This window comes from Thamnophis sirtalis, unplaced genomic scaffold (genome assembly GCF_051295495.1).
Source record: "Thamnophis sirtalis isolate CommonGarterSnake01/CBP01778 unplaced genomic scaffold, rThaSir2_p1.2 scaffold_15, whole genome shotgun sequence".
Lineage (NCBI taxonomy): Eukaryota > Metazoa > Chordata > Lepidosauria > Squamata > Natricidae > Thamnophis > Thamnophis sirtalis.
The window spans coordinates 23,261,476-23,278,706 of record NW_028261395.1 but is presented as its reverse complement, the minus strand read 5'-3'; the positions used below and the strand labels follow the sequence as shown (position 1 = coordinate 23,278,706).

The window sequence follows — 17,231 nt, the reverse complement described above, 5'->3', positions numbered from 1 at the left end:
GAAAGCGCGCATGTGACGTCATCACAGCGCGACGAAAAAAATTAAAAATTGAAATAAAATTAAAATTAAAGCAAGCCGATTCACATAAAGGTAAGGGTTAGGTTTAGGGTTAGGGTTAGGTTAAGGGTTAGGGTTAGGTTAAGGGTTAGGGTTAGGTTTAGAGCGTTAGGGTTACGTTTAGCGTTAGGTTAAGGGTTAGCGTTAGGTTTAGCGTTACGTTAACGGTTAGGTTTAGGGTTACATTTAGGGTTAGGTTTAGGTTTAGGGTTAGGTTTAGGGTTAGGTTTGGGGGGGTTAGGGTAAGGTTTTCGCTTTATTTTTACATTTTTCGATCACAGCGCGATGTTTTCGTCGCGCTGTGATGACGTCAAATGCGCGCTTTCGTCGAGCGCGATTTTGTCCTCCGCGGTTTTGTGGTGGAACCGAACCAAATAAGCGAACAAATTGTCTCCTGCAAACTTCATTCCCCTTTCGCTCCTCTTTTATTTTCTCTGGGAGGGGCCATTCATCATTCACCTGTGGCCTTAATCCCAAGTCGACCCCTGTTCTTTAGCTGTTCCCTTCATCTGGCAACTCTGCGCATGTGCACACTGGGAACAGGCTCCAGATGTTCATCTGCCTCACTGATGTCTGACTCTGAAGGCAGCTGATAACTGTCAGATGGCCCTGGCCCCATCTCTGCCTCTGACACAGAGCCCTCATCAGAGCCTTCCCCAGACTCCAGGACTGGCCCATGTTCCTCCCCAACCTCCTCACTGTCCAAATTTGCTGCCAGCTCTCCTGGCCACTGGCGGGCCACAACAGGAACCTTCTGGATTGAACACACAAATTATGTGGCAAAAATCTTGCTATAAAGGTTAAAATTAGAAACAAGCATTTCTTTCCGTTGACAAATTCTCATAGTTCCACTCCGCAAACAAATAAATAAAACAACTGGACTTCACATTTGCAATGCAGTTTGCTAGATGTGGGATTTATATTGCAGGAACTATAACAGAAATGTGAGCGGTTTCTGCATCTTAAAAGCACAATGCAGTTTCGCTACTTAAACACATACTGTATAGCAATTCATCACACACAGCCAGTGAGTAAATTGGCCTCAGCTGACTTACAGAATTGGGCTAATAAGAAATAACATACTCTTCACGGTCTTAAAATCCCCGTGTTGTTGAACCATGAAAACATTGCTTTAATTAAGCAAGACTCTACACATCACCACTTTTCAAGGTAAAGCAAGTCATGCACATCAACGTATGGCATCTGAAAAACCCTCTAAAAAGAACTCAAAATTTAACCTCCTAAAATTTAATAACATTAACTCTAAAGACAGGGGTGTCTCTGCCAAGAAGAAGCAATAAACACTCAGCTGGCATGAAAACAAGAGAACAGTTGATAGCCCCAAATTCAAATCACTTTATTACAGTCATTAACCAGCAGAAGGAAAAAGCAGGCAAAAATACTTTCTGAATATCCAAAACATTCAATAATAAATAAGGATAAGCAGTACATAAAAAAGGCTAGAAAACAATTCTTATTTGTTAAAACTAACTTCAAATTTGGAATTGTGTTGCTCCTGACAAATCTGAGGAAGGGACCATACAATCACTGACATAAAAAACAACAAATGTTCAGTGAGGTAATGTTGAGACCGAGACATTCCGGGCTCAAACAAGTTCAATTACTCTTAATTATTCTTTGTTAATTTTCTACGCTGCTACACAGAAGCTGAAAATGTCATGTTATTTTAGGATTAATATCAGAAAGTAAGAATTGCTTGTACTGCTGGGTCATTATAGCCTGCTTTATCAACCAGCAGTGGGGCATTTCAAGATGCTGTGTAAAACTGGCAGGACAAAAGAAACAATTCAATGGTTATTGTCCTGAGTCACAAGGGCATCCTTGTGGAGGTTATGGCATCTTTTTTTTTTTTTTTTTTGGTATCTTCAAGCAATTAGAGCTGAAGGCAATTGATTGTCCCATCCCAACCCAAAAGAAGGATGAAGAGGGATGAAACTAGAGGTGGCATTCTGCAGTTTCTGACTGGTTCAATCGAACCAGTAGTGGAAATTGCGGGTGGTCCTGCCCACCCGCACTTGCTCTACGGCAACCCATTTAGGCTCTTTTTAAAGGCAAAGCACATGTGTGGAAGCCGGAGCGCATGCACAGATGTGGCACGTGCAAGTGAGCAAACCGGTAGGGAAGGTACCGTATTTTTCGGAGTATAAGACGCATCCCCCCCAAAAGAGGGTGAAAATTTGGGTGCACCTTATACACTGAATGTAGACCCACCCACCACTGGCCCCCACCCTTTGGCCTCTGCCTTTCAGCAATTTACCTCCTTGCAGAAAATGGGGAAAATGGGGCTTGCAGAGGCTGCAATAGGCTGTAGCAATCCCTGCAGCCTGAAACAGCTGATGATCGGAAGGCACTTAAACTGAAAGTGAAATTTTGCTATTTGCTCCAGAGGTAAATTGCTGGGAGGCAGAAGCAAATTTTTTATCTTGTGCTAAACAGGCTGTTTGCTGCAAGGAGGTAAGTCAATAACTATAAACGCCTATAGAATGTTCAAATTATTAGACTTTTTTTAAAGACTGCTTTATTATTGTTCTAGACATCTTAACAAAATGAAGCTTTTTAAAATAAATGCTTGATCTGATTAGGCCCGGTGCTATTGTATCTTCTTTTAAATAGCAGAGAATAACTATACTTCTAGAAAGCACATCAATTTTAACAGCATCTGTACAAGTATAGTCTATAATATAATACTACAAACAGTATATATTGTCTGTATTGTTTGCTGTTTGTTGCAAGGAAGCAAATTGCTGGGAGGCAGAAGCAGATTTTTTTCCCATTGTTTTCCTCCCCAAAAGCTAGGTGCATCTTATACTTCGAAGCATCTTATACTCTGAAAAATACAGTAAGTAAATGCCACCCCTGGATGCATCAGCGAAAGCTTCCCCAATTTCTGGCAGAAGTCAATAATGAAATACAAAACCAAGGCTGGATTGGAGCACAAGGGAGACCAAGCCACAATTGGCCTCATCGTCAAGCCAGTAACTGCAGGGTGGAAATCACAGCTGGCATGCCATTTACCCAACTGTCTGTCCAGAAAGTCTCTAATTCTCACTTCGGTATTATAGAAGCAAGCAGAGACCTTTGCTAAGTATCTCAGGAGGGAGCCTGGAGACCCTCCTAGCATTGCTTGGCTTGGCTGTTTAGACTCACCCCGCTGGCAAATTCAAGAAGCACAAGATTTTATGGAAAGAGTGTTTTCATGCCGGCCAAGAGTAAAAACATTAATTGTGAAAAATGTCAAAAGTTAATTTGTTAATGTACCCAAACATGAAGCCGACCTGCTGGACGTGTAAAAAAGTACAAGGGACTTATTATGACATATGGTGGACCTGCCTGGAAAGACAAAAATATTGGACAAAAATTTGGAAATGGGTGCAAGAAATTACAGGAGAACAGATAAAATACAAACCCAAAATCTTTCTACTGGGAATAATCAAAGGGAAATATACAAAGAAAATTAAGTACATATTAACACATCTGCTAACTACAGCTAGAATAGCATTTGCCCAATGCTGGAAACAAAATAATACCCCCTCGGACGAATTAATGATAAAAAAAACTTTGGATTGTGCAGAGATGGACAAATTAACACTGCAATTAAAAGATAAAGAAGAGTCGGAATATTATGAAATTTGGAACAATTGGTACAAATGGCTGCAAAACAAGAATAAAATTAATTAAGCCAAAAAACAATATATATAAATATATATAGAACTGTGTATAAAGTATGTAAGTATAGAAGCGAAATATTATATATATATGTACAGGTATGATGAGATAACAATGTTGATGTAATGACTGTAAGGTGTTGTAGAAGGGAAAAATAATAAAATAAATCTGCTAAAAAAAAGTGAATTTGCAGGCGGACTTATAGCGAATCAACGAGTCCACAAAGACAGGTCTGGAACGTTTCCTTCCCACAGCGCTAGTGGTGGTATTCAGCCAGTTTGGACTGGTTTGGGCGAACTGGTAGTGATGACCTGCGGGTGAGCCCGCTCACCTGTCCTGGTGCTATGCTGTCCTATTTAGCCATGCTTTCTAAGCCGCGCACATGCAAGATGCGCGTGCAAGCAAAACACATGTGTGGATCGCCACGCGCATGTGCAGAAGGCACGCAGTGAGCAAAGCAAATGTGCACACATGCACACTCACATTTTCGGTGTGCAACGAACAGGTGATAAGATTATGTGAAGCCACCTCACATCTGGACCTGGGTTATCTCTTTTCACATCAACCGATTCTCTCTCCCACACTGACTTCCCACAGACTCTCCCACACTGGCAAAGAACCGGATTCCTCCTCTGACTCAAGTCTCTCAAAACACCCACTAGGTTTTACATTAGGGGTAGGAAGTGGCAGTGAAAGCAGAGTGATTCTCCTTCTTCTAGGGAAATGCTGACAGAGAGGCCCATCATCTCCTCCACTGTATTTTTTCCCTAACCACAAAATGTATTTAAAGCATTGGGTCAAAATTTTCATGCTGAACAGAGTCAACAAAGTCTTGAAGTTTCATTTCTGCTAGTAAAAAGCCACACCCTAAACTGCCAAGAAGTGAATGGAGAACCTCTTAAGCAGCCTGTTGATTTGCTTCAAGAAACACACCAAAGTTTAAGGAGGGGCTACTTTTGGAAACCAAAAATGGACTAGCCCCCATAATTCAAGGTTTGCAAATGGTTAGGGGAGAAACAAGGATCCTTGCAATCTGCAAATGTTACTAAAGTGCCAAATCTCAATTTTGGTATCTGAAGCTCTCCGTTCATAGAACACAGAATTATAGGCCTGGAAGGGACCTCGGAGATCTTCTAGTCCAGGGGTCCTCAAACTTTTTAAACTGGAGGCCAATTCAGAGTCCCTCAGACTGCTGGGGGGGGGGGGGGGACAGACCGGTTGGGTGGGCGTAGGTAGGTGGTCATGTGACTAGGTGGGAGTGGCCAATTTAACAGTCCATTAAACAATCCACACACATTAAACTTGTTTTGTTCTTGGGGATGTTTTACTTGCTTTTGTTTGCATGTTGCTCTTTTGCTTGACTTTTCTTTTTACTAGATTGTTTTTTCAGTTGTTTAGGAGTCTAGTGGTCCACTTCAGGAAACTTAGTTTTGCAGCAATTCTTCTCAGCCCCAAGGAGCTTGAGAAATCTCTCTCTCTCTCTCTCTCCCTCTCCATCTCTCTCTTATGTATGTATGTATGTATGTATGTATGTATGTATGTATCTATCTATCTATCTATCTATCTATCTATCTATCTATCTATCTATCTATCTATCATCTATCTCTCTTTACCTTCTGGAGACAGGAGAGGTGAAAAATGGGGCGATTTTGCCCATTTTTTGGCCTCCTGGGGCGTCTGTGCGCCCTGTTTTCACCTCCCACTGCCTCTAGAAGTAATCTGCAGACCAAAAACAGGCGAAGATGGCCCAGTTTTTTGGTCTCCTGGAGTCTCTGTGTGCCCCGTTTTTCACTTCCCTCATCTCCAGAATGTGTCTGCAGGCCAAAATTGTTGGCCTCACATTTCAGTTCCAGCCCGTGGGGCTCCCGAAGATAAGTCCTGCGATCGGCTGAAGGGTGGGTAGGGCAGCCTCGTGGTCCTGCACAAGCCGGATTAATGGCTTCCACGGGCCACATGCGGCCCACGGGTCGTAGTTTGATGACCCATGTTCTAATCCAACCTTCAAGTCAGAATACCATCCTAGTCAATTTGGTTGAAGAAGCTTCTTGCATGAGAAGTGAATTTTTTTCAGAGAAAAAAACAAGATAATCCAGCTGCCTTTTGGAAAAAAACACCTCTGGGACTCCCGACGACAAAACACCAAACCAGATGGAAGGGGTCAATTTCATTTTGTAGAAGGAAATTATCTTCTTCCATTCCAGACAGGTTCTAAACACAGAAAAGCCTTCTTTAAAAAAAAAAAGCCCCTTAATCAAGAAGGATGAGATTTTAGACAGATCTAGGTCAGCTATTTCATGACACTATTTCTTTAAAGATGCAACCTGATGAGCATATGAAAAGCTAGAAACCAAGAAACCAGAGAATATGTTACTATGACAAATTTACATCAGTGCCCTTAATTATCATTTTACCTAAATCCTCTGAAATCCAGAAATAATGAAAAAGAAGCAACAATTGAGATAGCAATAATGGAAATTGTAAATATTTGTCTATCCTGTTTAATTTAAAAATTCACATGTGTTGGGAGTGGTCAAAATACTGAGACTGGAAAATGATAGTCACATAAAATTCTAACATATCAGGAAATGTAAAAAGGGAAACAATGAGTGTGTTTTCCATTCTATTTTTCTTTTTGGCAATCAAATATTTATGATATTGGAACCAAAATGGAACGAAAGGTGACTGGTTTTTTTTAACTAAACAAGAGAAGAAATCATATGACTAAGAAAGAAATGTTTTCTACATGACAAAAAGAAAAGATTGATAAAGTACCTTCTGGGAAAAAAGCAAAAGATTTAGGGCTAGATAAACTCACAAAAATTAAGTCAGGAAGATCTTTCGTCTGCCAAGGAATGCCCAGAGAAATTCACAAAGAGTATTTTACCTGTGAGAGTTGTGTTGTTCTCCCCCCACTTGTTAATGTTTAGAGGTTGATCAGAAAGACAAACCATGACATGTACATTATGATGTCATTGTTCAAAAGACAAGAAAGGGGCCAGCTATGTCTTTATATAATATGACCAGGGGTGGGTTTCTCGCCCCGTTCCAACTGGTTCGGTTGGAACAGGGCCGGCGGCGTCCTCGTACACGCGCGCGGTGCATGAATGCGTACTAGCGTCTGTGCAATGCTCCAGCTGCTCCTGGAGGATCGTGCAGGCGCTGTATGCATCCTGCGCATGCGTGGAAGCACAGAACTCGTCAAAACCGGGTAAGGACCGCGGGCGGGCAGGTGCGCCCTTCGCCGTTCCCGGAAGTTACTTACTTCCGGGTTCGCCGACCAACCGGTTCACAGGGACCGCCGCGAACCGGTTGAAACCCACCCCTGAATATGACCAACATTATATCATGACTTGGTGTAGTGCAAAGGTCTCCAAACTTAGCACCTTTAAAGGTTGTGGATTTCAACTCCCAGAATTCCCCAGTCAGCATGATTACCAAGTTTGGAGACCCTTGGTCTAGTGGTCACAGCACCAGGCTACAAAACAGGAGATGGCGAGTTCTAGTCCTGTGTTATCCTGGAAGCCAAACCAACTGGGTGATTTTGGGCATCACAAGGAGACTTGAATCCCTAGCCCTGCCTTAGGCATAAAAGCCAACTAAGTGACTTTGGACCAGTATCTCTCTCTCTGTGTGTCTAATCCATCTCAGAGTAATTGTTATGGAGAAAAGAGAAGGGATAAGGAGTGTTAGGTAGGTTCGTCACCTTGAATTATTTATAAAAATAATATAGTAAAGGTTCTCCTCGCACATATGTTCTAGCTGTTTCCAGTTCTAGGGGGCGGTGCTCATCTCCATTTCAAAGCCGAAGAGCAGCGCTGTCCAAAGACGTCTCCATGGTCATGTGGCCGGCATGAATAAGCACCAAAGGTGCACGGAATGTTGTTACCTTCCCATCAAAGGTGGTTCCTATTTTTCTACTTGCATTTTTAGGTGCTTTTGAACTGCTAGTTTGGCAGAAGCTGGCACAAGTAACGGGAGCTCACTCCGTTATGTGGCGCTAGGGATTCGAACCACTGAACTGCCGACCTTTCTGATCGACAAGCTCAGCATCTTAGCCACTGAGCCACTGCATTCCTTAAAAATAATATGAAAAAATATATAATTAAAAAATGAAACATATAAATTGTTTTATTTGCATGACGGCATCATTGTGGTTTTTCTTAGATGCCTATGCCCATGTTTTTCCACTTTGCTGACTGAAGGCCTCCCAGAGATTTTAAGACAAGACCCACATTCATTTCTCACCTGAGGCTAAGCCAATGTAGCTTGTGCATCTGTCCTTCAACATGTTGTGCAACATCAGTCGTTGTGATTTGGAAGCTACAGCTCAGAACACAAGCATCTTTTGCACTTCCCACAATTGTGGTTTATTCAATAAATTGTGATTCCACAAAAGACTGGCTATTGAAATATGTGAATCTCATTATACAACCACTGCACTGCAGTCGGCAAGAACTGATTTTGGGAGTACAACACTAGGAATATTCCAGAATTTTCTGGGACAAATATTTGTCCAAATCAGGCCTTATACAGATACTTTTATCCTACTGAAAAAAAGTAAAGCAGTGAGACTGATGAAAAAGGGTAGATAATTCAAAACTAGTTTAAGCGGGATTGCAATACTGATATATAAAGCCTATGCCATTTCTGTCATCTTCACATCTCAGCAGAGTCTTTTTTAATTCAACAGTAAGACATCATTTTATTCTGGTTTATGTTCTGACCTAGGCTTCCTGATTAAGTAAAAATCACATACTTAGTCCCAAAAACCAATTTCATTGTATTTATTTTGTACAATGACAATAAAGGCTATACTAACTAAAAACTTTATTTAAACGGCTGTGAATTATGTTGATTCACAGCCGATAAAGATTCACAAACAGTCTGTGATGGTCTACACCAGGGGTCACCCACCTTTCAGACCTCAAGAACCACTAACTTCATAATTTTAAATGAAGTTAATTGAAGAATTAGTGAATTAGTGACGGGATAGTGTCCTTCAGGCACTTAGCTTGGCTGCCTGTTTGCAGAGAGAAGCACCTGGGGTCAACCCTAGCTTTGCTGTTCATTGCAGCTAGGAATCTCAAATATGGTCAAGAATGAATGTTTGTCTTGTAGCCAGCCAAGGCTCTTGATCAATCTCCTGAAAACTCTGTCTCTCTAGAGGAGGCTGGCTGAAGTTTCGTGCGCTCCTCACTGAAGCGCCTGGACTCTCAGGGAGGGAGGGGCAGGCAAGCTAAGTGCCTGAAGGACCCCATCCCATTAGCTAACAGGATTAAATGATTTTGGTGGGCTGTAGTTTGAGGATCCCTGATTTAGTGCAATATAAAAAATGCAAAGATTTTTTTGCGGATCATCAAAATTTTCTCGCAGAACACCACTAGGTGACCACTGGTCTACACCCACTGCATTCTAATTTTGGATGGCTTCAACAAGAGAACATTTCTGGCATATTGCACAGAAATAGAAATCTAAGTAAAATTGTACATGTTAATATATTACTGGGGTGCAATAAAGCAAGCCAGGTCTACCCCAAGAGGACGGAGCAGAGGAGAAGCACAGAATGACAAAAGTATTACCAAAAGTGTTGCTGTAGCCAAAGTGTTTTAGATGTATAAACAGTTTCAAGACTTACTTGTCAAGGAAATCCTTGTCCACCACAGCACAGATGTCAAGAAGAGGGTTTCCCATTCCAAAGAGGACATTTTCACTGCAAGAGAAAGTTATTCAAGTTACTTCATTTTACAAACTTCAGAGTACTTATAAATCCTCAATATACAATAGTTCATTTAGTGGCCATTCAAAGTGGCACTGAAAAGTCACTTATAGCAACAGCACTTAGATTTATATACCGCTTCACAGTGCTTTAGAGCCCCCTCTAAGCGATTTACAGAGTCAGCCTTTTGCCCCCAACAATCTGGGTCCTCATTTGACTGACCACCAATGGATGGAAGGCTGAGTCAACCTTGAGCCAGTCAGGATTGAACTCCTGGCTGTGGCCAGAGTCAGCCTGCAGTACTGCATTCTCTCCTTCCTTCCTTCCTTCCTTCCTTCCTTCCTTCCTTCCTTCCTTCCTTCCTTCCTTCCTTCCTTCCTTCCTTCCTTCTTAGCACAGTGTCCTGCCCACGGTCATGTGATTCCCCTCTTGTGACCCTCTTGACAAGCAAAGTCAATAAGGGAAGCCAGATTCACTTAAAAACTACAGTGATTCACTTCACAATTGTGGCAAGAAAGATCGTAAAAGGGGACAAAACTCACTGATCATCTGTCTCTCTTAGCAGGGGGAATTTCGGCTCAATTGTGGTTCTAAGGTGAGGACTACCTATACAAGCTATACATATACAACCACATTGAGACTGCAAAACCTTTCTCTCTCTCCCAGGAAGTCAGGATTAATAAATGACCTAAACCACTGCGCCAAACAGAGATCAATCAAGACCTTTCACAGATTTGTTTTTAAGCTTTTCTGTGTTTGTGTAAAAAGCACAAGGCAGCACAGAGTTCACAGCAGCTAAGTGGCTTTTGAAATCCTCAAATGTTATTTTATCAAGAGGCACACTTGAAAAATCCTGAAGATAGCTCAAGCTGCTTTATCTATAATCCAGATTTTTTTTTAAAAAACCAAAGGGAAAAAAGCAACTTTGTGGGCATCTGATGCCTGAGGAACCATTTAAATTCACTCCATTTGCTGGAAAGCAAACATTAGATCAAAGTTTTGTTGATCAATTCCTGTAAGCTAGCTTTTTTCTGGCCTTGAGATATGTTGAGCAAATACCTATCAGCATAGCAATATGCCCCAAAGGCTACGAATTTTTAAAAGGAGTCATGGATAGAGCATGTGCTTTCCACATTTCAATCTCTAATATTTATTTAATTGGTAGAAATAGAACTTGATTGTTATTGCTACATAGAATGCATTTACAGCAGGGTGTCAAATTCGTGTCGTCATGGTGGCGTATCGCTAAACCAGGCATGGGCATGGCCAGCACATGATTGCATGCTCACAGCCCTGACTTACATCCTTGGCGAAAGTGATCGCTGATTTCCATCAGGGTAAAACAGATGCATCAAATTTTTATGCTGGTCTTTCTGGATAAAATGTATTTTATGATTCATCTCTAGCTTATTAATTACTACTAACTAAAATTAAGAGTTTAAAAGTGTCTGTGCGTGTCTGTGTTTGGGGTGGGGGAAGCAAACATTCTTAATGGTTTATTTTGACTCCAGTTAATTAAAGATTACAATCTTTTTCTCAAAGGGAGCCCAGAACTTTTGACGTCTGAAATGGAACCCAAAGGTTTTAGAAACATTTTAGGAAGTCGAACTGGCCCTGTTCAGACACCAATGCCTAGATTTTATCAGCCAAATGAGCCCTGTGTCAGGTTTTTTTAATCCGACATTAAAATACATAAATGAAAAAAAAATTAAACTTACATTTTTTAAGAATTTAATTTTTTTAAAAGTAAATTAAAAAAATATCCAAGATTAAAAATCCTTTTTGTAAAAGAAAAAAAAGGTGCGTAGAGGTTTATTTGATGATAATGAACAAGTCTGCTGACTTATCTCACTACAAGCGAAGAGGATCATGGAAATTATTGATGTTAACAGAAATGTATCACAATAAATGACTACAGCTGTAACTCTTTTAAGAAGATGCTTCCAATTCATAAGCTCCATGTCACAAGCTAGTCCAAAGTTTATAAAAGAATGTTCACATGTCATATTGTCTCTTTCAGGTTCAGTTCACCAACAGATCTGAAAATGAGGTTTCTAAGTAGAGGCAAAGGTTCTCCTTGCACATATGTGCTAGTCGTTCCTGACTCTAGGGGGCGGTGCTCATCTCCGTTTCAAAGCCGAAAAACCAGCACTGTACAAAGATGTCTCTGTGGTCATGTGGCTGGCATGACTAAACGGCAAAGGCGCACCGAACACTGTTACCTTCCCACAAAAATTGGTTCTTATTTTTCTACTTGCATTTTTTATGTGATTTCGAACTGCTAGGTTGGCAGAAGCTGGGACAAGTAACAGGAGCTCACTACTTTACGCGGCACTAGGGATTCGAACTGCCAACATTCTGATTGACAAGCTCAGTGTCTTAACCACTGAGCCACTGCATCTCTGAGATTTCTAGAGAAGGCCATTCTAGAAATTTCAAGAGGATGGCCTCATGTAGGCTGAGCTGCAGTGAAACTGTATTTTCCACGAGACTGGCAAACAGAAAGCCTCAGTTCATTTTCAAACATCATGCCACAGGTTTTCCCCCCCAGTAATTTTATTTTTCCCCTCTGGCCTTGACTAGTGCCAAAATTCAAGCCTGCAATCAGCTCTCAAAAAGTTGAGACGCCTCGTTACCAAAAATTAATTAATAAGAGTCTTCTGGGAAGACAGGAATATTACTGGCATATTTCAGCTTTATTTATAGGGTATGTTCGCTACTCAGAGTTGGCTTTGATTCCAGTGATATATAAGTCCTGTTAAATAAACTTGGAAAACCGGAAAATCAATGTTCAGCCATGAAGCTCCCTTTGTAATGGGGTTTATACATTGTTGTAAAGCAATTGTTGTAAAGTCTAAAGAATTTCAGCTAAACTACCCTGAACGTACTGGACCCATAGGTATATAATTGGTTATTCTGATATCTGAAATATCTGTTATTTCAGAACTATGTTGAAAGTCTTACAATCACTTGCAATTGTAAGATAAAGGTAAAAGTTCCCCTCACACACATGTGCTAGTCATTCCTGACTCTAGGGGGCAGTGCTCATCTCTGTTTCAAAGTCAAAGAGTCTGTCTGAAGACGTCTCCGTGGTCATGTGGCCGGCATAACTAAATGCCGAAGGCACATGGAATGCTGTTAGCTTCCCAGCAAAGGTGGTTCCTATTTTTCTACTTGCATTTTTTACATGCTTTCGAACTGCTAGGTTGGCAGAAGCCTGGGACAAATAATGGGAGCTCACTCCGATAAGCGGCATTAGGGATTCGAACCGCTAAACTGTCGACCTTTCTGATCAGCAAGCTTAGTTACTGAGCCACTGCGTCCTTTGCAATTGTAGCAGAACATTAAACACAGAAAGCCATCCAATATTATGGCAGTCACAGCAAAACTGCACTTGGTTAAAAGAAAGGGAACATATTCCATCCATCAGCAATTTCTACAACTCTGTGCCCCCGTCAGGTTATCTCAAACTTCAGATTGGATAAGAAGTGGATGAATTAAGATTCAGGCAGGTTCTGTATTGATGGATTTGGGTTCCCAGCTTTTCCGAATCAAATCGGAAGGACTACAGAGACTTGATAGAATCCATGAATCTCAAACTTCAATTTAAATGAATTTGTTTACAAACCCCCGATGGCTTGTGGCTCTCTTAATCCAGCCAGATTATGGATCCATGCAGACTATAGAGCCAATTGCTCCATCCCCGGAGCAATTTGGGGTTTGGCAAAGGCCAGAACCAAAGCCTGAAAGGGCTCCTGATGATCCAAGACCAGAAAGAGCCCCTTCTTCCATACTGTCCTGCCTGCCACAGAGAAGGCCCTCCTACCTAAGCTTTGTTGCAAGAACTGCATGGCGCAATCCCATCCTTGCCTAAAACACCTGGCAATGCCTTTTCCAAAGGAAACTGGGCTAAATTCACAGCATACTTTTTTTTGCTTTTGATCCGGGTAAGCGTTTCAACATCAACTCCAATTAGATTGCTGAGACCATCATCACACCGGCCCTGCTTTTTGGGCACGGTTTATTCACTTAGAACAGTGGTTCCAAATGTGGGGCCCAGACCCCACAGGGGGACAATTAGATTTTTTAATGGGGGCCATTTCAACCTTGCTTAAACCAAGTGAATGGCCTTTTAGGCTTCCTACACGTGAGTAGAGTTCACTTTTTGAGTAAAGTAAGAATTATATGTCACAGGGAGGCATCAGGATTTTTGAGATGTTTAGGTAGGGCATGGGCAAAAAAAAAAAAAAAAGTTTGGGAACCACTGACTTAGAACCATCAACTGGAGCCTTGCCTGAAGGCTTCTTGCCCCGCGGGGTCAGAAAAAGCCACAGGATCGGAAGAGGTTCTCCAAAGAGAGCGGCTAGGAAACAGCTCCACCGAGCCAGAAACTTTATAGAGAAGAGCTTTAGCGGGTTGGCTGGGAGAATCCAAGCCGCTAGCCGAGCCCGCCAACCGGCATTACAGCTAAAAAGAACCCTTCGGATCCAGATCCGGGCAAGGTTTGTTGTTTTTTAAGATCCGGGCTGTTTTTCCCCTTTGAAGCGAGCTGGGGAAGAAAAAACCCTGTAATCATCCGCCAGACTTGTTCCTAAGCGGCTTGGCGACTTATCGCTGCAGTGCACCGCTTCCCAAAATCTTTAGGGGGACGGGGGGGGGGAGTGGATTCGAGGGGGAAAAAAGAGGGTCAGACCTCCCCGCTTAAACCGACCCCGCGCGTCCCGGGTATTCCGGGCGGATTCCCTCTATCTCTCCTGCGCTTAAAAGCAACCCCACGCTTTGGTATCCAGAGCGCCAACGCTCACGCTTTGGATTCCAATCACCACTTGCTGGGGCTCCGGCGAACCAGTAGAGACCTCCCCCCCCCCCTCCGGTTCAGCAAGCACCACAGACCGCTCCGTCCGGGGAGGCTGCCCAAAAGAGCCGGGCAGAGGCGGGCGCGAGGCGGAACAGCCACGCTCTGTGGCTTGCAGGGGATGCGGCGGCTGCCCTCCTCCCTGACCGCGAGAGAGCTCAGCCTCTCCCCGCACGCGCCTGCGGAGCGCTGAGCCGGCGCAAGTCCCGCCAACTTAGTTGGCGGCGTTTGGGGGGCAGCGGGGGCGGCCGAGCATCCCCGCGCTCTGCTCTTCTCCCCTCAGGCGGCGCGGAGGATCCCTTGAAAAGCCCGGGCGGGCAGGGCGAGGCACGAGGCGCCCACCTACCTGAGGGTGGCCATGGCGCCGGCGGCTGGCGAGCAATGACGGCCCCCTCGCCTGCGCGCAGGGCGCTTCCCCCGCCTGCCGCTCCAGGCGCGCTCTGGGGACGGAGCCCGGGGCTCGGGCCGCCCGGCCGCGCCTCCCTTCTACCCAACGTGCCCGCCGCCATTGGCTGGTACGGGGGAAGAGCCGGCTGTGGGAGGGGGGGTGCGCGCTCCCGGGCGGGGCGCGCCATCTTTGCCGCGCGGGGACGCGCCCCAGCTCCTCCCTTCCGCCGGGCGCCTTGCGGGCCGGGGAGACGCGGCGCGCTCCCGCGGCCGGGCTCGGGAAGCGGCTGCCCCACCTGTGCGCCGCAGATAGGCGCGCCGAGCGGAGATGCTTCGGCTTCTCTGAGCTGGGGATGCCAGAGCTCCCGAGCCTGCTTGTGTCTTCCCCCGGGCCTCGTGGGAAGGGGCTGGTGCTCGAAGGGGTCCCGGCGCTTTTCTCCCTTCGCAGGGCCGGCCTCGAGGTGCTTCGGTGCCGTTTCTCTCCCGACTTTGCGGAACTCAAGACGGAGGTCCCCAGCGACGTTGAAGTCGAGGCTGCCCGACTGCATCGCGGCAACTGTCTCCCCCGGTGTGGCCGCCTTTCGCACGATGCCCTTGTCCCGAATTCAAGCGGGGCTCCTTCCTGCAATTCCCGTTTCAGGGTTTCGTGCAAGGCGTCCAGTCGCTGAACTAGGAGGGCCACGACCGGCTCCTCTGGGTGACTTCCTTCGAACCCCGTGAAGGGCTGATGCTCCAATGCGAAGGGAAGGAGGAATAACGTGAGAAACGGGAGGAAGCAGCACAGCAGCCGAGGCAATGGGGGGGATACGAGGAACCCAAGTTTGGATCAGAACTGGAACCCGAGAGAGTGTCTCTGGCAAGCCCCCTCCCCACTATTCTCGTGAACATAAAGGGGTGCAGAGAGGAAGTGCGTTCATATGTACAAAATCAATGTCGGCTATTCTTCAAGGTAGCCTGGAATAGAAACCAAGGCCATGGGTGCCAATTCTAGGTAAAAGGTACAGGTTCCCCTTGCACATATGTGATAGTTGTTCCCGACTCTAGAGGATGCTGCTTATCCGTTTCAAAGCCGAAGAGCCAGCGCTGTCCGAAGACGTCTCTGTGGTTATGTGGCCGGCATGACTAAACGCCAAAGGCGCATGGAACACTGTTACCTTCCCACCAAAGGTGGGCAGTATTTTTCTACTTGCATGTTTTTTACATGCTTTCCAACTGCTAGGATGGCAGAAGCTGGGACAAGTAACAGGAGCTCACTGTTACGCAGCGCTAGGGATTCGAACTACCGACCTGTCTGACTGACAAGCTCAGCGTCTTAGCCACTGAGCCACCGCATCCCTAGTATAAAATAGTTTTACTATAAAACTAATACAGGTAATCCTTGATGTATGATTACTTGTTTAACAACAGTTCAGATTTATGATGGCTTGGGGGGGAAATGACATGACCGATCCTCAGAGTATTATAACTGTTGCACCACCAGATTCACTTAATGACCGTGTCCACTTAACAGTGGTAGTGATTTAGCAATAGCAATAGCAGTTAGACTTATATACCGCTTCATAGGGCTTTCAGCCCTCTCTAAGCGGTTTACAGAGTCAGCATATTGCTCCCAACAACAATCCGGGTCCTCATTTTACCCACCTCGGAAGGATGGAAGGCTGAGTCAACCCTGAGCCGGTGAGATTTGAACAGCCGAACTGCAGAACTGCAGTCAGCTGAAGTAGCCTTCAGTGCTGCATTTAACCACTGTGCCACCTTGGCTTAATGACCACAGCAGAAAAGGGTCTTAAAATTGGTTCCATTCCCATGTGCTGGTGACCAAAACTCTGGTCCCAATTGTGGTCATAAGATGAGGAACCACCTGTAGCTGCATCTTCTTATTCTAAATGTGCTTCCCCTCCCTTTACAAGAACTGCAGAGGGTCTTAGGAGCTTTCTCAGGCTGCAATTCTAGGCTGGACTCGGTTTCCTTTTATATGACGGTGGCTGGGTTGCAGCTGTTCCTCGGCGTTACTTCTTGTACTAACTGTCACTATTTTCAAATTAGCAAATGTCACACACACACACACACACACACACAAAGCAGAGCTACTCGGTTAAGCCACCTCTTGCCTTGTGCTTTAAGTGAGGCCTGGGGAAAGAGTCCTCTGCATCGTGAAGGATGAGCACAGAGGCCACAGTTTCTGTGAGAGAACCATCCCAGGCCCAGCCAAAAATAGGGCCCAGGTGACAGGAACCTAGCCAGACAAACAAGTTGAACAGGTGAGGGCATGGGGGCTGCTGACCTTCTGTTCCAATAGCTGCTTTCAGGTGAAGAAGCATAGCTTTGGAGATCAAAAACAGGTATGGCTACATTACCTAACTGGTGGCTGCCTCAAACTAAAACAATGACGTGTTTTCCTTGTTTGTATCTTAGGGAATAGTAGTAGAACTTAAAACCAAGATGGAAAATAAAGCCGTGACGTAAAGCCTTAAAAGTTGTGTGAACCCAGCTGATGTGGTTTATTAAGTACAATTTGGTTAAACAAGA

General features: G+C 44.4%; 1 protein-coding gene across 2 annotated transcripts in view; it reads right to left on the bottom strand.

The window, feature by feature from the left end:
• Positions 1 to 17,231, bottom strand: part of ADK (adenosine kinase) — a 280,290-nt gene that overhangs the window by 244,970 nt on the left and 18,089 nt on the right. Inside the window, exons 1-2 of one of the 2 annotated variants that reach the window (XM_014062802.2) lie at positions 14,662 to 14,782; positions 9,380 to 9,454 (exon numbers count right to left, since the gene is read on the bottom strand). In XM_014062802.2, coding sequence (XP_013918277.1) covers positions 9,380 to 9,454; positions 14,662 to 14,675 — 89 coding nt within the window. In that variant the 5' untranslated portion in view covers positions 14,676 to 14,782. Of the gene's footprint in view, positions 1 to 9,379; positions 9,455 to 14,661; positions 14,783 to 17,231 lie in introns of those variants that run through there. The other variant, XM_087702333.1, reaches the window with a different exon arrangement.